Genomic DNA, 15,591 nt, shown 5'->3' with positions numbered 1-15,591 from the left:
AGAACCAACCTGTCAATTATGAGGGCGCGGGTTCGATTCCAGGTCAAGCAAGTACCAATGCAACTTTTCTAAGTTTGAATGTACTTTCTATGTATATCTCAGACACCAATGACTGTGTTTCGGATGGCACGTTAAACTGTAGGTCCCGGTTGTCATTGAACATCCTTGGAAGTCGTTACGGGTAGTCAGAAACCAGTAAGTCTGATACCGGTCTAACCAAGGAGTATTGGGTTGTCCAAGTAACTGGGTTGAGGAGATTACACAGGCAGTCGCTCCTTGTGGCACACTGGTACTCAGCTGCATCCGGTTAGACTGGAAGCCGACCCCAACAAAGTTGGGTAAAGGCTCGCCGACCCCAACATAGTTGGGAAAAGACTCGGGAGATGATGATTTTAATAAATAAAACTACCAAATTAAACATGAAGAACCTTTACTATCAATTACGTGGACGTATTGACGTAGCGACAAAGTTATTTATTTACATAATGATTTACATTCCATCCTGAATCGCCATGCGGCACAACTCACCTTAAACATTAATTTAATTTAAAAAATAATACAGTCATAGTTTTTTAATTTATTCATCATTTTTTTAATCTTGCAACTCTAAAGTTGAGCTGTCATTTGAATATTGTTCTCTCTCTCTAACTTAAGGGATTAGAAAGAGATGAATAACTTAACTGTCAAAAAAATGATTTTTTTTGTGGAAATGACAGCTTTAACTTTAAAATTCACAGATTCAAGTAATGATTTTATAAAAGGACGCCTTAATTTGGCTTTCATACATACATAGGTAGGTTGAAACACGGGCCTAGCTTTTATTGAAGTTAAGACTCTTATTATGTATCTAGTATTGCCTGTAGCTAGCTACGAAATGCCAAAAACTCATACCTATCTAAGGCGAATGCTTCACTGGTAGTAGAAAATTCAAATGTAAATGTATTTTCAAAAAATCGAGATGAGAATATATGAAAATGCTGATGAAATTGCCAAAAATGTTAGAAAAATAAGATTAATGATTATTTTTTTTACCCATTTTTAGATTTTTTGTAAAAGTCACATGGCAACACTAGGCACATAATTTTTTTTATAAATACTTTTTGGTGAAAAAAATTGTTTATACTCCGACCCGCGTCCATTTTTAATGGTGAAAATTATTTACGTATTTTTTTTACAATTATACATAATTATTATAAAACAGACAAGATTATTCAGTCATATGAAATAACATTTATATAATAAATAATATAGATAGGTATATTTTAGAACAATATTTGGACAAAATAGTGTATTTCGCGAGTGATAGAGAGATGACAAATAAGTTGTTATTATTTAGAATATTTTTAACAAAAAACAGTTTGAAGATGAATTCGGTTAGGTAACCAAAAGTTAATATGATTTAATAGGTATAAATAATTAACATTTACTTACAAATAAATAAAAAATATTTATGCCCTAAGTTTTCACCACTGTTCACTAAATAAAATCGCAAAAAATTTGAACAGTTTTGTCTGTTCTTTATTGTAAATTACCCCACTTGATTACAAAGAACGTTTTCTTTTTATTATATAAGTTTCTATTTTACGTATTTAGTGAGCACTGGCAATTATTGATTTTTACAATAATTTAATAATGATCGACGGTAAAGACATATTGATAACATAGGTAGATACTACTTAATTTTTCTTAATATTTATAAGAAAATAAATAATCGAATAATATAATAGTTCAAGAAAGAGACTGAATGCAATTCAAAGAAAGAAACCGATAACCGTATTCACCTTATTATAGATGTGTTATCTCACGAAAGCGGTTAAGCCAAGCTTGTGTGTGTAAATGTACATGCATATTGCGTTTGTATGACTCGACGACTCGACCACTACTAAGCGCGAGCGAGTGCCCGCACACAAAGACACTATGCACGTACACTTACACACACAAGCAATGCTCACTCGCGTTCATGAGAAAATCATTTGTACAAGTAAAAACTGACAAACAATTAACAGTATATACTTAGGCATAGGTATGTTAGGTAATAAATATTTCAGGTGTTAATAACCAAAATAGATATCTATAGAGAACAGTAACGATATAACAATGGATAAAAGTATAAAATACACAGTGAGAATTGGCTAAATTATGTAGTTCGCGCTAAGCCTAATGGCGCGCCTAATGGCCTGTCGGGGCTGCGGGTTGTTCGAAAGAGATACCGCGGCCCTGGTAATAAAAGGCCTACGACGGAACACGACGGTTTTTAGTCAGTAAGAGTCTGACACTCCCTCACCGCTGCGAACCCACAGCGGGAGGGGTCATTTGATGATTTTTGGCGTCGTTAAAAACAAAAAAAGGCTGCTACGTAGATTTATGTTTAACGGAAAATGCGTCGTGTCATTAATTTATAACATTTATGAAACACAAGTTTGAATAAACGAATTTTGATTTTGTTTTTTTGAGATGCGAACCTTCCCTTAGTCTATTCTCACTGTCAATTTGACATAACCGCCATTTTGAATTTAACGTCATTTTAAGTGGGAAAAATGAACAGTAGATATTGGAAATATGATTCAATATTAAAGATGTATGTATTTGGACATAGTAAAATAGTTTGAGAATATATAAAATGGCTGTAAGAATTCCTTACGCGTTTGTTAAAAACATTGTTTTTTGAACACACATTTTCACGTTTGACTATAGATTATATGAAGAAGAAAATTATCAATTTTTGTTTATTTTTAACCTGCTTCAAACAAGCAGGAGGATCTCAATTCGACTGTATGTATGTTTTTTTTTCAATAGATCTATGAAGTAGGTACAGTTCCCGTCAGATATCTTTGCCGCTCTGAAGTTCGCAATTTAATGCATAGCTTGCGCATGCAAAATAATTTTTTATGCATACATTATAACTTGTATGTAGTCACCATTACCTAACTTCAGAGCAACAGAGATATTTGGAGTATCTTTCAATTCACCATTTTTTTTTTTGGAAAAGAAACAAAAATTGATAATTCTATAATAAATATTTTTATAAAACGACCATTGAGAACCGACACTTGAACAACCGTCAACACAGATAGATATTTTTATTTTATTAATCAATAAAATTATTTTTTATCATCGACTTACTAAACTATGGATATCGTAACTCCGTGTAATGGTACAGTAGACTGCACATCAGTGGTAACTGTCATGCACCTTAACTCAATAGTAATAAGTACGATTTTCCATAAAACTGTTACCACTGACTTGAAGTTGACTGTACGTCATGCTATTGTATACTTGATAAGCTAAATTGACTTTTGTAGCTTCGAAAATAAAATTCAAAATTGTCTGTCATTGAAGTCAAATACCTACTGTCACGGACATTAATGGTTGATTCGCGTTCACACCTTCATCATATATAATATTATAAATGCGAAAGTAACTCTGTCTGTCTGTTACGCTTTCACGTCTAAACCTGCACTGAACCGATTTTAATAAAATTAGGTAGAGAGATAGAGTTGACCTTGAGAAAGAACATAGGATAGTTTTATCCCGGACTTTTGAATAATTCTCTTGGAAACGCGATATAACCGAACTCTACGCGGGCGAAGCCGCGGGCGGAAGCTAGTAGTTTTATTAGTAGGAAAATTCGCAAAAATATAAATTACGGCAAAATCAATTTAAAAAAACATTTTTCAAAATTTTCCAGTAATTTCGCAGCCTTTAGGGTGCAAGCAAAAAATGTTTTCTGCTTATCATATAAGTGTAGATTTCCGACTTCATTACAAATGGCTCACCATTAAAGTTCGTGACAGTAGACTGCACATCAGTGGTAACTGTCATGCACCTTAACTCAATAGTAATAAGTACGATTTTCCTATAAAACTGTTACCACTGACCTGAAGTTGATTGTACCAGTCAAATGTCATATTAAATTGTTTCATGATATCCACAGGTAAAGTAAGACAGTGACATTCTTCTATAGTACATACTAGTTTAAAAACTATATTATTACGCTAAAAATGTATTAGGTATTTATTTTGTGACTTTTCCGTGGAAAATTTAAAAAATGTAGTATACAAGCTGTTGATTTGCATCCGTGCCATAGTCAAGGACGTAAATATGCTAATGATTCTCGACCCAAATCAACGAAAAAATGGGTAGGTAATTTTTTCATGTTTTTTTCTTATTTACGTATATCCGTCAGTGTAACCCAGCCGTACTTTAATTCGGCGCGTGTGTTACTAGCCTTACTACCGCGCTGCGCACTCACACAAACGCAAACGATACATGCACAAAGCATACGCAACGATCGTTCAATAAAAATCGTAGATCATCCAGCCTACCCAAATTCACCCAATCACAGTGCGAGTACTCCCACACACTCGCCTCGCCGCTCCCCGCGTGCCCTTGAAGCCGGAACAAACAAGCGCCGACGGCAAGCAGTGTGTTTGATGTCGCCGCCGCTGCTGCGTACGTGCGCTTTGAATTCCGCGACGTGTAGGTACAAAGTGCGAGATGACGGAAAACTACACGAACACGAGTTGGTGGCGATGGTCCGCCTGTATGCCATCAGTGACAACAGTGTACTAACAGCCATCCATCCTCCGAGCCTTTTTCCAATCATGTTGGGGTCGGCTTCCAGTCTAACCGGATTCAGCTGAGTACCAGTGCTTTACAAGAAGCGACTGCCTATCTGACCTCCTCAACCCAGTTACCCGGGCAACCCGATACTCCTTGGTTAGACTGGTGTCAGACTTACTGGCTTCTGACTACCCGTTACGACTGCCAAGGATGTGCAATGACAGCCGTACATACCTATGTTCCGGGAAATGTTTACCGACCGGGAACCCTCATCACGGAGGGTCATGCTGGTCATGTGACAGACTTATGTGCTAGGACCGTTAACTTAGTGCTTTCGACACATTAAAAACGAATGTGATAGTGTTATGTTAGCTGAAGGACAACCAGCTACTTCGTCGTGCTCGATTGTGCCAAGAGTGTGAAGGTGACAGCTTTGAACAGTACCTCCGGGTAACTAAACTAGGTAATTTATTTATTTGTACATTTTGTAAATACGTAGTCAGCTTAATCAATTTTATTAGTGTAAATAAGTTGATTTCTTAACCACGCCAATAATACCTACGAGCCGAAAGAATCACCTCGTGCCTACACTTAACTAACACATCTTTCACCAATTTAATCGAAAAGTAAAAACAAAATTACTACGAAATCTTTACGCTGAATGTTAAAGCAAACCGAAAATGTTATCAATCAGCTGTTAACAGGTCAGTGAACTTTCCTTTAGCGCACTAGTATTACGTCATTAATAAGATTTCCGTGTTCCAAGGTCCTAAGACCGTTAAGAAGGAAGCAAATGTCTAATTATTAACCAATTTAATTCAAAAATAAAAACTAAATCACTGCGAAAACTTTATGCTGAAAGATAAAGCAAAACGAACATTTTATCAATCAGCTGTTAACATGTTAGTGAACTTTCTTTCGCGCACTAGTATTGCTTATTACTGTAGTTAATAAGATATCTGTGTTAAATTTATGCTCAAAAATTAGTAAGTAAAGTAAAACGAAGTTAATGACAATAATGAAGGTGATTTTCGAAACTTTAGGTAAAATGATTGCTATCGCGTATCACTCGGTCTCGCTCGCTCGCGCTGTCATGTCGTAGATAAGACACTCACACATCGACACTCACGCACACACTTAGACATTAGTTTTCTCTGTCTACGCACACATAGCTGCCATCACGCACACACTGTGGCCGCGGGGGAATTCTGTTACGATTTGTGTTTAACCGTGGGCTAAATTCTGAAATACCATGAAACTACAACATCAAAAAAAGCAGCGCATATTAGCTTTTTCCCACCTACCGTAATTCAAATCGATTATTTACGTATTTAATTTTAACCTCCTTGACTATGGCACGGATGCAAATCAACAGCTTGTATAGGTAAAGTTTTCACTAAACTTTCTGAAAACTGCCTATACTCTGAAGTTAGGAACGAATCGTCATAAAGTTTGGCGAGAACTAAGAACCTACAACTGTTTTTCTATCAGAGTCATCATTTTTTTTAAGTACTCATTGTTATCAAACACAGAGTTTTGATATTTAGTGGTAATTATTTTAGTGAGCAAATGTGTAACCTAGCCTTAGTAACATAAAATTATTTTTTCTTCTTATTATTATTTTTGTAATTCCTCGTGCAATTCCATTAATTCATACTTTTTTTTAAATAAATAAAACTAGTTTTTTAAAAAATTTCCATCGGAAAAGTCACAAAAAAATAATTAAAAGTCTAAGAAAAAAACAGCTACGTACTAAAACTGTTAGCTCACTTGAGAAATCAGTCAAATCCAATAATTTTAGTACATGTTTAACTATGTTCTAGGATTCATAAGACATTTTACCTAAGTTGTAAGAACTACGATATAGTTTGCAATGCAAACATCGATTTTTTCTCGAGCTGTTTAATCGAATTGTCATTTTTCGGAACTGTACACATGGGGAACAAAATGACTAGCGGAGATATCATAACGCAAAATCTCTTAAGAAAGTAGCGCGACAACATGCGGTGCGAGGGGGACGAGGAATGTTACTAGCTCCGCCTTTACACGTCTTATTATTTTTAAAATAAAATCACCAATCAATCAAAACCAATCTTTGACAGATTGGTTTTGATTTGACAAGGAACCCGAACGTCTCGTCAGTTCTAGTAACTGATCACGTCTACCGTACGTTGCTTGAGCTACAAGAAGGCGCCTGGCCTACCTTCCTTATGGCATCTCCGCTATCTTTTCTTCCTCCGTGGATATACTCTTCACAGCATTTCAAAACGATTAAAAACGATTAAAAATCGATACCTACTTTAAAACTTATATTTTCTAAATTGTTATCTTAAGAATTAAACTGAGCGGTTAAAATTAACGTAAAATACTAAAATTTTACTACACTTTTAGGTAATAATTAGACAGTAATAGCAATTTTCTATACTGATGTACCGATTTATTGGTACAGACGCCAGAAAGTCAACCTACCCGAATCAATCAATTTTATAGTCATCGGCACGAATCTTGAGCTCTGACCGTCACCTGCGCAGAAGTAATTTATTGGGTCCCTTTTGTGGTATGAAGTGAGGCGCGGGGGCGGGCTAAAGCGGTGATTGGCCCGCAACGCATCGCGTCATAGCCGTCACTCGGGATTGGTTCTTTGCTAATAAAATCACTTCTGCGCAGGTGAAGGTCAGCGCTCAAGATTCGTGCTGATGATTTCTACCAATCGAACGTCAACCTTTCATTATTGTGATAAGGTAGAAATTCTATTGAAGAAATTTGACAGATTTACATAGGTTGAAATGCTGTCATCTGTACTATATTAGTCGAATAATCTTTCTTTCCAGTTTTAGTTTTCATTTCAAAAAATAATATTATAACGATAATGACAGTTGTAAATATTAAGGTTGAAATACAGAAAAATACTCGTCTAAGGCAGTACAGTAAAAAAAAAATTTTTTTTACAGAAAAAAAATGAATTTAGTATATAAAAAAATCATCTATTTGACAAATAAAAAAAAACAGTGTAGTTAAAACATTTTAAAATTGGATAACAATTCTTTAAAAGGGTAACATCGTATTTACTAACCAACTAAATAAAATAAATAAGAAAAAATCAACAATATTTTTGACTAAATTCAAAAGCTGCTAAATTCAAAAATAAATGCGAAGCTTACAAACTAATTACTTAAAACTTATTTTCAATTTTAAAACTGTTACTTAAATTAATAAAACTTTGCAAGCTATCACCATTTTCCACTAAATATATTACCGGTAAATATCTAGAGATAGATCTCCCGAGCCTTTTTCCCAAATATGTTGGGGTCGGCTTCCAGTCTAACCGGATTCAGCTGAGTACCAGTGCTTTACAAGAAGCGACTGCCTATCTGACCTCCTCAACCCAGTTAAAATCTCGGTAAATCGGTAAATATCTGTCACCAAATATTTAGTGGTAATATATTTAGTGGTAAATGGATAGCCTAAGTGATATGGATATGATTGCTTGCATTTTTTACAAGTTATTACTAAATTGCATGCTTTGATTTAAAACATATGGATTTAAGAAAATATTCTGATGCAAAATACGGGGATATAAATTGTATTGGAAGCTAAAGAAAATAAAAGCCAAATAGCTGCGCAGTAGACAAAATTGTTCGTCGGGCCAAAATCGCTTTGTGGGTTTTAGAAGACTTTCACAAAGCAGCCCGGAGCCTGGAAGTTGGTGATTGATACACCCGTGCATCGGAGAGCACGTAAATGTCGGTCCTGCGCCTGATCTCTCTTCGATGGTGTCGGATTGCCGTCCCATCGGGTTATGAGAATGAGGGAATAGTGAGTGCACCTGTGTCTGCGCAAATGCTTGTGCACTATAATATGCCCTGCGCAGTTGGCTAATCTCCTTACATGAGAACAGCCGCCGTAGCCGATGATCGGCTAGGAAGACATCATTGTTCGTGATTTACTGCGCAGCGAAAGAGCGTATCAAATAAACCTCATTAAGTCTCGCGCCAATAATGAAATATTATATAGAAGATATCAACAATGGTAGGTATAAAAGCGTTTTTTCAAATACATAGTAAGAATAGTACTCGCCAAATTTAATGACGGCTCGTAGCATTTTGCGCACTAACGGTATGGGAGGAGCACAATTCAACAACCCCAGCGGGGCCCAGTAGGGCCAAGGCCTGCCGGGACTGCGGGTTGTTCGAAAGAGATACCGCGGCCCTGGTACATAAAAGGCCTACGACGGAACACGACGGTGTTTAGTCAGTAAGAGTCTGACACTCCTTCACCGCTGCTAACCCACAGCGGGAGGGGTCATTTGATGATTTTTGACGTCGTTAAAAAAAGGTATGGGAGGAGCATAACCATTTGCGCTTTATGCTTGAAAGTTAGCTGCGAAACGCCATTAAGTTTGACGAGACCTAGAAAAACTATTTCTTAAAGGTTTTGACAAAATATGATTGATTTTAAAACAATAACCTTCATTCAATTCCTTGGTTTTAAATTCTGTATTCTATTTTATGAACAGTTTTTTTTAATAAAGCGTTATTTAGAGAAATAAGTTAGAAAGTGAAGCCTAAAAAAACTGGTGTAAAATGGACAAAAATAATTTAATATTGTAAAGTGATTGCTCAAAAGGATTTCAAAGCTCTTCAAAGATTTATAAAAATCGATAAAAATTGGACCAAAAAAGCCAAAAAAAATCTTAAAAATAAATAAGATTATTTTCGAAAAATATCGTTATTGTGGTAAGCACATCCAAAATTCTTTTTTTTATATAACACACGTCGAAATTATAACAGATGTCATAATTACCTGGGAGCGGTATTTTACCCTGTTATTTAGTATATTTTTTACAAAAAAAAAGAAAAAAAAACATGAAAAAATTCGGTACATATTTTTTAAGAAGTTTTAAATATTTTAAACTGAACCATAAGAATAGTGTAAGAAAATAGGCTAAGAATAAAAAAAAAACAGCAAAAGGTATGTTTTTTAAAAGATTTTTTAAAATTTCATTTTTTTTTTAATCTAGGTAATCTATTTCCTTTTTAAAATTTTAAATCTAAGGATCAATGCATTAAAGATGCTACGTAACGCTTACAATTTAAATAATTTAATAGTTTTGGGATGATTTTTAAATTATAATTTATTTTTGAGAGGATTCGACTCTGGAAAAATATACAATTTAAAAACAAAGGTACAATATCCGTGTTATCACAAAAACTTTTAAACGTCTGTTGAACACTTGTCTAAAAAATTACAACTTATTACGTTGAAGTATCCGTTTTGCAGTCAAGTGTTCAACAGATGTTTAAGTTTTTGTAGTGAGGCCGTATGAGTTATGAGTTTAGGGCTTGTATTACCAGCTAACAATTTTTGTTAATTTAATATCATTCATTTTTGAGGTCACTTTTCAGTTAGATATCTTAACATATTTATGGTACAAACGCCAGCAGGTCAACCTATACGAATCTGTCAAATTTTAGCAATCAAAAACGAACCTTTCACTATTGTGATAAGGTTGAAACTCTATTGAAGACATTTGACAGATTGGGGTACGTTGATTGTGCTGACATCTGTATTTTGCTATTTCAGATTTATCAGTTCTTAAAAAGTATTTTTTTGTAGCATACCATAAAAAAGACTCTAATGGACACACTCAGAGACATTTAATGGTTACTTAAGCCATTCCTTAGTGAAGTATTTCTTTGACAATCCGTCACTGAGGAGTGACTTAAGTAATCATTAAATGTCTCTGAGTGTGAGGGTAATAAATTAACCATTGGCAAATATCGAATTTAATTATTAAATCTGTAAATTCTTACGCATTTGGCAGACGGGTTTAAACTTATACATAACAGACAAAAAAAATGACATTTATATACGTCTTAAGAGTCACGAATCCTTTCAAAAATGACCTTCAAGTTAAAACTGGAGTAACAGCACACTTCTCAAGCGAGGTCTGACGACACGGCTGTAGAAGTGATCGAGGGCCGCTATGTAGGGCGAGAGGCGGCGCGGGCGCAGCCAATCGGCCGCCGCGCGTAGCAGCCCGGCTGATCGGCCGCATTGACAGCGACGGTGGACGCTGCGGCCGCGGAGACGCTTGGCTACGGTCCTGGGAGATAATGATAAAAAATGGCGTTATATAAAATCTAAACTCTTACAAGCTTTACTACAAACAGCTTTACTACAAAAACTTAACCATCTGCTGAACACTTGTCTAAAAAATGTGGCTGCAAAACGGACCTTATTCCAGCTATTGGTACTTGCCTGACCTGGAATTGAACACACACTCATACTTGAGAGGTTGGTTCTGTACTTTACCCACTATCCTTTGTACCACAAAAACTTTTAAACCTCAGTTGAACACTTGTCTAAAAAATGTGGCTGCAAAACGGATCTTATTCCAACGTCATAATCTGTTAATTTTTTAGACAAGTGTTCAACTGAGGTTTAAAAGTTTTTGTGTTACGAAGGATCGTGGGTAAAGAACCAACCTATTCTAAGTTTGTATGCTTTTTAAGAGCGACTATTTTCTAGGAGCGACTGCCTATTTGACCTCCTCAACCCAGTTACCCGGGCAACTCAATACTCCTTGGTAAGACTGGTGTCAGACTTATCTCAATAGACCCAAAGTCGACAATAGCTAGTCTTACCTGGTGAGGGTTGGCTGCAAAATTAGACCTTATTCAAATGGAACCAAAGTTCAGAATCCTCTAACATATACCTGATAGGAGTTGGCTGCAAAATTAGACCTTATTTCAATAGACATAAAGTCCGCAATATTCTGACAGGTACCTTGTGAAAGTTGACAATCATTTGACAGCTACCCTGGCGGGAGTTGGCTACAATGAAATTTAGACCCTATTTTCACAGCCACAAAGTCGATAATACCTGTTGGGGGTTGGCGTGAGCGCCGCATCAGTTTGCCGTCATAGTCCTGTGTCGAACATTTGCAGTGATCTGGTGATGACGTCATCTTTGAGGCACGACTCCAGGAACTCCTCGATGGTGATCACTCCGTCCTGGTTCAGGTCTAGCTTCCTGAATACGCAACCGACCCCAACATGGTCTGGGAAAAGGCTCAGAAGATGAGGATGATGATGAAAAAGTCGACAATAACTAGTGAGGTGGTACCAACTAATTACCTGGTGAGGGTTGGCTGCAAAATTAGACCTTCTCTCAATACCCCCAAAGTCTACAATCCTCTGACAGTTATCTGGAAGGAGTTAGCTGCTAAACTATACCTTATTCCAGTAGACAAGTCCGCAACACTCTGACAGGTACCTTGTGAAAGTTGACAACCATTTGACAGCTACTCTGGTTGGAGTGGGCTACAATGAAATTGAGACCTTATTTCAATAGCCCCAAAGTCGATAATACCTGTTGGGGGTTGGCGTGAGCGCCGCATCAGTTTGCCGTCATAGTCCTGTGTCGAACATTTGCAGTGATCTGGTGATGACGTCATCTTTGAGGCACGACTCCAGGAACTCCTCGATGGTGATCACTCCGTCCTGGTTCAGGTCTAGCTTCCTGAATACGCGGTCTACCTGGAATTTGGGAAGATTGGGATAAGTTAGTTAAAAAATAAAGATATAGGTAAATAATGTCGGGACACCTTTTCATACACAGTCGGTTGGCCCCATAGTTATGGGTGCTAACACAAGTGATAAACTACATATACACCTACATATTTATAAATACACTCAGCGGCACGGAATCTGGCCCAAGCACATTTGGGCCTTATAACCATTATTTAAATGAAAAATCTGAATTTTTATTTTAAAATTGTTAAATTTACTCATTTTCCAAAAGAAAATGACTCACATACAACAGAATTGTGAGGATTTTCATTAATTTTCATTCAGTTAGAAAACAGAGTCCTTTACCGCAATAATCACCATAAACTTTTAAATTCAACATTTTTAACAAAACAGAAAGTTATCGAATTTTAATCATGGGTGTTTCTTCCTCTTGATCTGATGACTACCTGCATACGATCTGGCATGCTCTGGATGATGTTTTTTATCTCCACCTGAGAGATCTCCTCCCAGGCAGGTACCAGCGCGGTTTTCAATTCACTAAGAGTCCGTGGTGGGTTACGACTTGCTTGGACCTGTCTTTTAAGCATGTTCCAGACATGTTCTATAGGATTCATGGCTGGGTTTCTTGCAGGCCAGTCCAATTTTTGAATATCGACATCGAACAAGTAATCGGTTACGCAAAGAGCTGCGTGAGGTCGAGCATTGTCCTGCATTATACGAAATTCTTCGCTTCCTATGAATCCCTGATAGGGTAAAACATGATTTTGAAGGATCTCTTCAATATACCGCACTGTTTTCAGACGACTTTCGACAACCAATAATTCAGTACGGGCTTCTGAACTTATGCCTCGCCAAACCAAGATGGACCCACTATGAAAACCGAGTTTTTGCTCGGTAGTGGTGGGAGGAAACCATTCTCCGCTCTTTCTCCATTCACGTTTACGGCCGCCTGGAGCTCTTAAGACGACTCTGCATTCATCGGTCCATAAAATTTTACTCTATTAGTCATGCGTCCATTTTGCATGTTCTCTTGCAAAACTAAGTCTGGCTATGCCATAGTGCAGGAGAAATTCCGGGCCTCGAGTTGGTCTTCGAGCACGCAGATCTCGTTCCTCCCTCCTTCTTCTTATTGTGCGCTTACGGACGTTGACTTCTCTTGCTGTTTGCAAAGGCTGGCGTATCTCTAACGCAGTGAGAAACCGATATTTCATTATTGCACGTACGATAAATCGGTCGTCGTGCGCCGACGAACACCTTACAGCCCCACTTTCTGATCTTCTTGTGTAAAGGCCAGTCTGGTCAAACATTTTCTATGCATATCTTTAACTTGTACGCGGTGCACTTAAAGTTTCAACCATCTTTCGCTGCTTCCGCCCTTGACGTCTTAGCAACACTACTTGAGCAACTTGAGCTGCAGTAAGGGTAATTTTCAGATCAAATTGTGAAAAAAAGAGAAACAAAGAACGATCACAATCATAAATTTTTTTTAGAACGTGCTTAGTACTTCGGCAATTTCTATCTGAATTTAAACTTAACTTTCTGCTTTGTGTTCCAACAACGAAATCTGTTTCTAGTGTTACAAAAGTTAAACAGACACACATTTTTCTGTATTTTAATGAACAATTACGAAAGGACTGACAATATGTCATATGAAATTAGAATTTACAACAGCTATCTGGGCTGATATCTACTTGTATTTGTTTGGGCCAAATTCCGTGCCGCTGAGTGTACATATTGTAACACCCAGACCACGGCCAACAAGCATGCTCATCACACAAATGTCGACCGAACCGGGAATCGAACCCGGGACCTCAGGTTCGGCAGTCCGGCATGGTGACCATTGCGCCACCTAGGTATAACACAGGTGATACTTAACCCAGGTATGAGCAGTGGTTTCCACGGAACACCTGTGATACAATCAGCTTACAAAACTCCTCACCTGCTCATTAGCCTTAGCATCATCAAGCCTCGCAGCCGGCGACCCCGGCGGGGCCCTCCGGCCTAACAGCTCGTGGACAGCCACGACCACCTCAGCCAACTCCTGCCTGGTTATAGCCCCGTCACCATCCACGTCGTACAGACGGAACGCCCAGCGGAGACGCTCGTAGACTGACCCTCGGAGTAATGTGGATAATGTTACTAGGAGCTCCTGGAATATGTAGAATTTTATTTTGTTAGTTACATTTCCACAGTAGTCTAACCAAGGGGGGGGGGGAGGGGGTTGCCCGGGTAACTAGGTTGAGGAGGTCAGATAGGGCAGTCGCTGCTTGTAAAGCACTGGTACTCAGCTACATCCGGTTAGACTGGAAGTCGACCCCAACATGATTGGGAAAAAGGATCGGAGGATGATGACCTATGAACTCAGAAATATCGTGGTCGCCTAGTGGGTAAAGAACCAACCTCTCGAGTATGAGTGATGTTCGATTCCAGATCAAGCAATTACCAATGCAACTTTTCTAAGTTTGTATGTATTTTCTATGTGTTTCTTGGACACCAAAGACTGTGTTTTTGATGGCACGTTAAACTGTAGGTCCCGGCTGTCATTGAACATCTTTGGCAGTCGTTACGGGTAGTCAGAAGCCAGTCTGACACCAGTGTGTCCCAAATAACTGTATTCGTGTAATTGGCGTCTTCAAAATTGGTTTTACGTTAAGGCTAACAATTCAAAATTAAAAACATAGTCAGAACTATCCAACAGTTTCACCTACCAAAACGAAATTGTCTACATTCAAAGAGATTTCGACCGTAACGTTGTAGGAATAAAACTGATATTCGACTGTACGACAGGAGTCACTAATAGGTCGCTCGCTCGATTTCCGTTTTGTAACAAAAATAAGTGTAGCTTCGGAAATTCGGAAATACACATCTAGTACCTACCGTGTATTGGAACGAGTTTCCATCATTTTAGTACGAAAATTGTAAAGCTATGCACAGACTAGCGGATCTTACTAAGCGTAATTGATATTGTGTACGCGAACGATAACTCAGTAGTAGAGTAGGGTTGAGGGGGTCAGATAGGCAGTCGCTCCTTGTAAAGCACTGGTACTCAGCTACATCTGACGTTGACGCTTTGAAATCACCCTTAGCCATATTTTTTCGAAAATCATATTTAGAGTATATAGGAGGAAAATAAAGGGTTTCAAATGATTCCACTTGTTTTTTAGCAATGGCAAAAACGATCAAATGACCCCTCCCGCTGTGGGTTAGCAGCAGTGAGTGAGTGTCAGACTCTTACTGACTAAAAACCGTCGTGTTCCTTCGTAGGCCTTTTATGTACCAGGGCCGCGGTAACTCTTTCGAACAATCCCCCACATAGGCACATATGAAACTGGAGAGACCGGCGTCAGACCCTTAATAACTAAAAACCCACCCCTATTATTTCTGGAGCACTTTAAATTTGCCAAAAAGTCATGAAACCTAATAACGAATCCTTATTATGACTTTGTATGCCTGTCTGTTTCAGTTACAGCGACTTATAGTAATCCTATATGTA

At 37.7% G+C, this 15,591-nt stretch overlaps 1 protein-coding gene and 1 long non-coding RNA gene across 2 annotated transcripts in view; both read right to left on the bottom strand.

Moving 5' to 3' along the window:
* Nucleotides 1-9,733: 9,733 nt before the first annotated feature.
* On the bottom strand, nt 9,734-11,602 carry LOC135119154 (uncharacterized). Its single transcript, XR_010278009.1, has 2 exons — nt 11,449-11,602; nt 9,734-10,669 (listed from the first exon to the last, which is right to left on the bottom strand). It is a non-coding gene; the product is annotated as an uncharacterized LOC135119154 (long non-coding RNA).
* Nucleotides 11,603-11,942: 340 nt separating this feature from the next.
* LOC110381572 (Kv channel-interacting protein 1) overlaps nt 11,943-15,591 on the bottom strand; it is a 64,296-nt gene continuing 60,647 nt past the window's right edge. Inside the window, exons 5-6 of the mRNA XM_064043021.1 lie at nt 14,038-14,247; nt 11,943-12,104 (exon numbers count right to left, since the gene is read on the bottom strand). Of these exons, the coding sequence (XP_063899091.1) occupies nt 11,976-12,104; nt 14,038-14,247 (339 nt within the window). The 3' untranslated portion in view covers nt 11,943-11,975. The remainder of the gene's footprint in view (nt 12,105-14,037; nt 14,248-15,591) is intronic.

The sequence above is a fragment of the Helicoverpa armigera genome, chromosome 30, assembly GCF_030705265.1.
Source record: "Helicoverpa armigera isolate CAAS_96S chromosome 30, ASM3070526v1, whole genome shotgun sequence".
Lineage (NCBI taxonomy): Eukaryota > Metazoa > Arthropoda > Insecta > Lepidoptera > Noctuidae > Helicoverpa > Helicoverpa armigera.
This window is presented reverse-complemented; position numbering and strand designations above follow the sequence as displayed.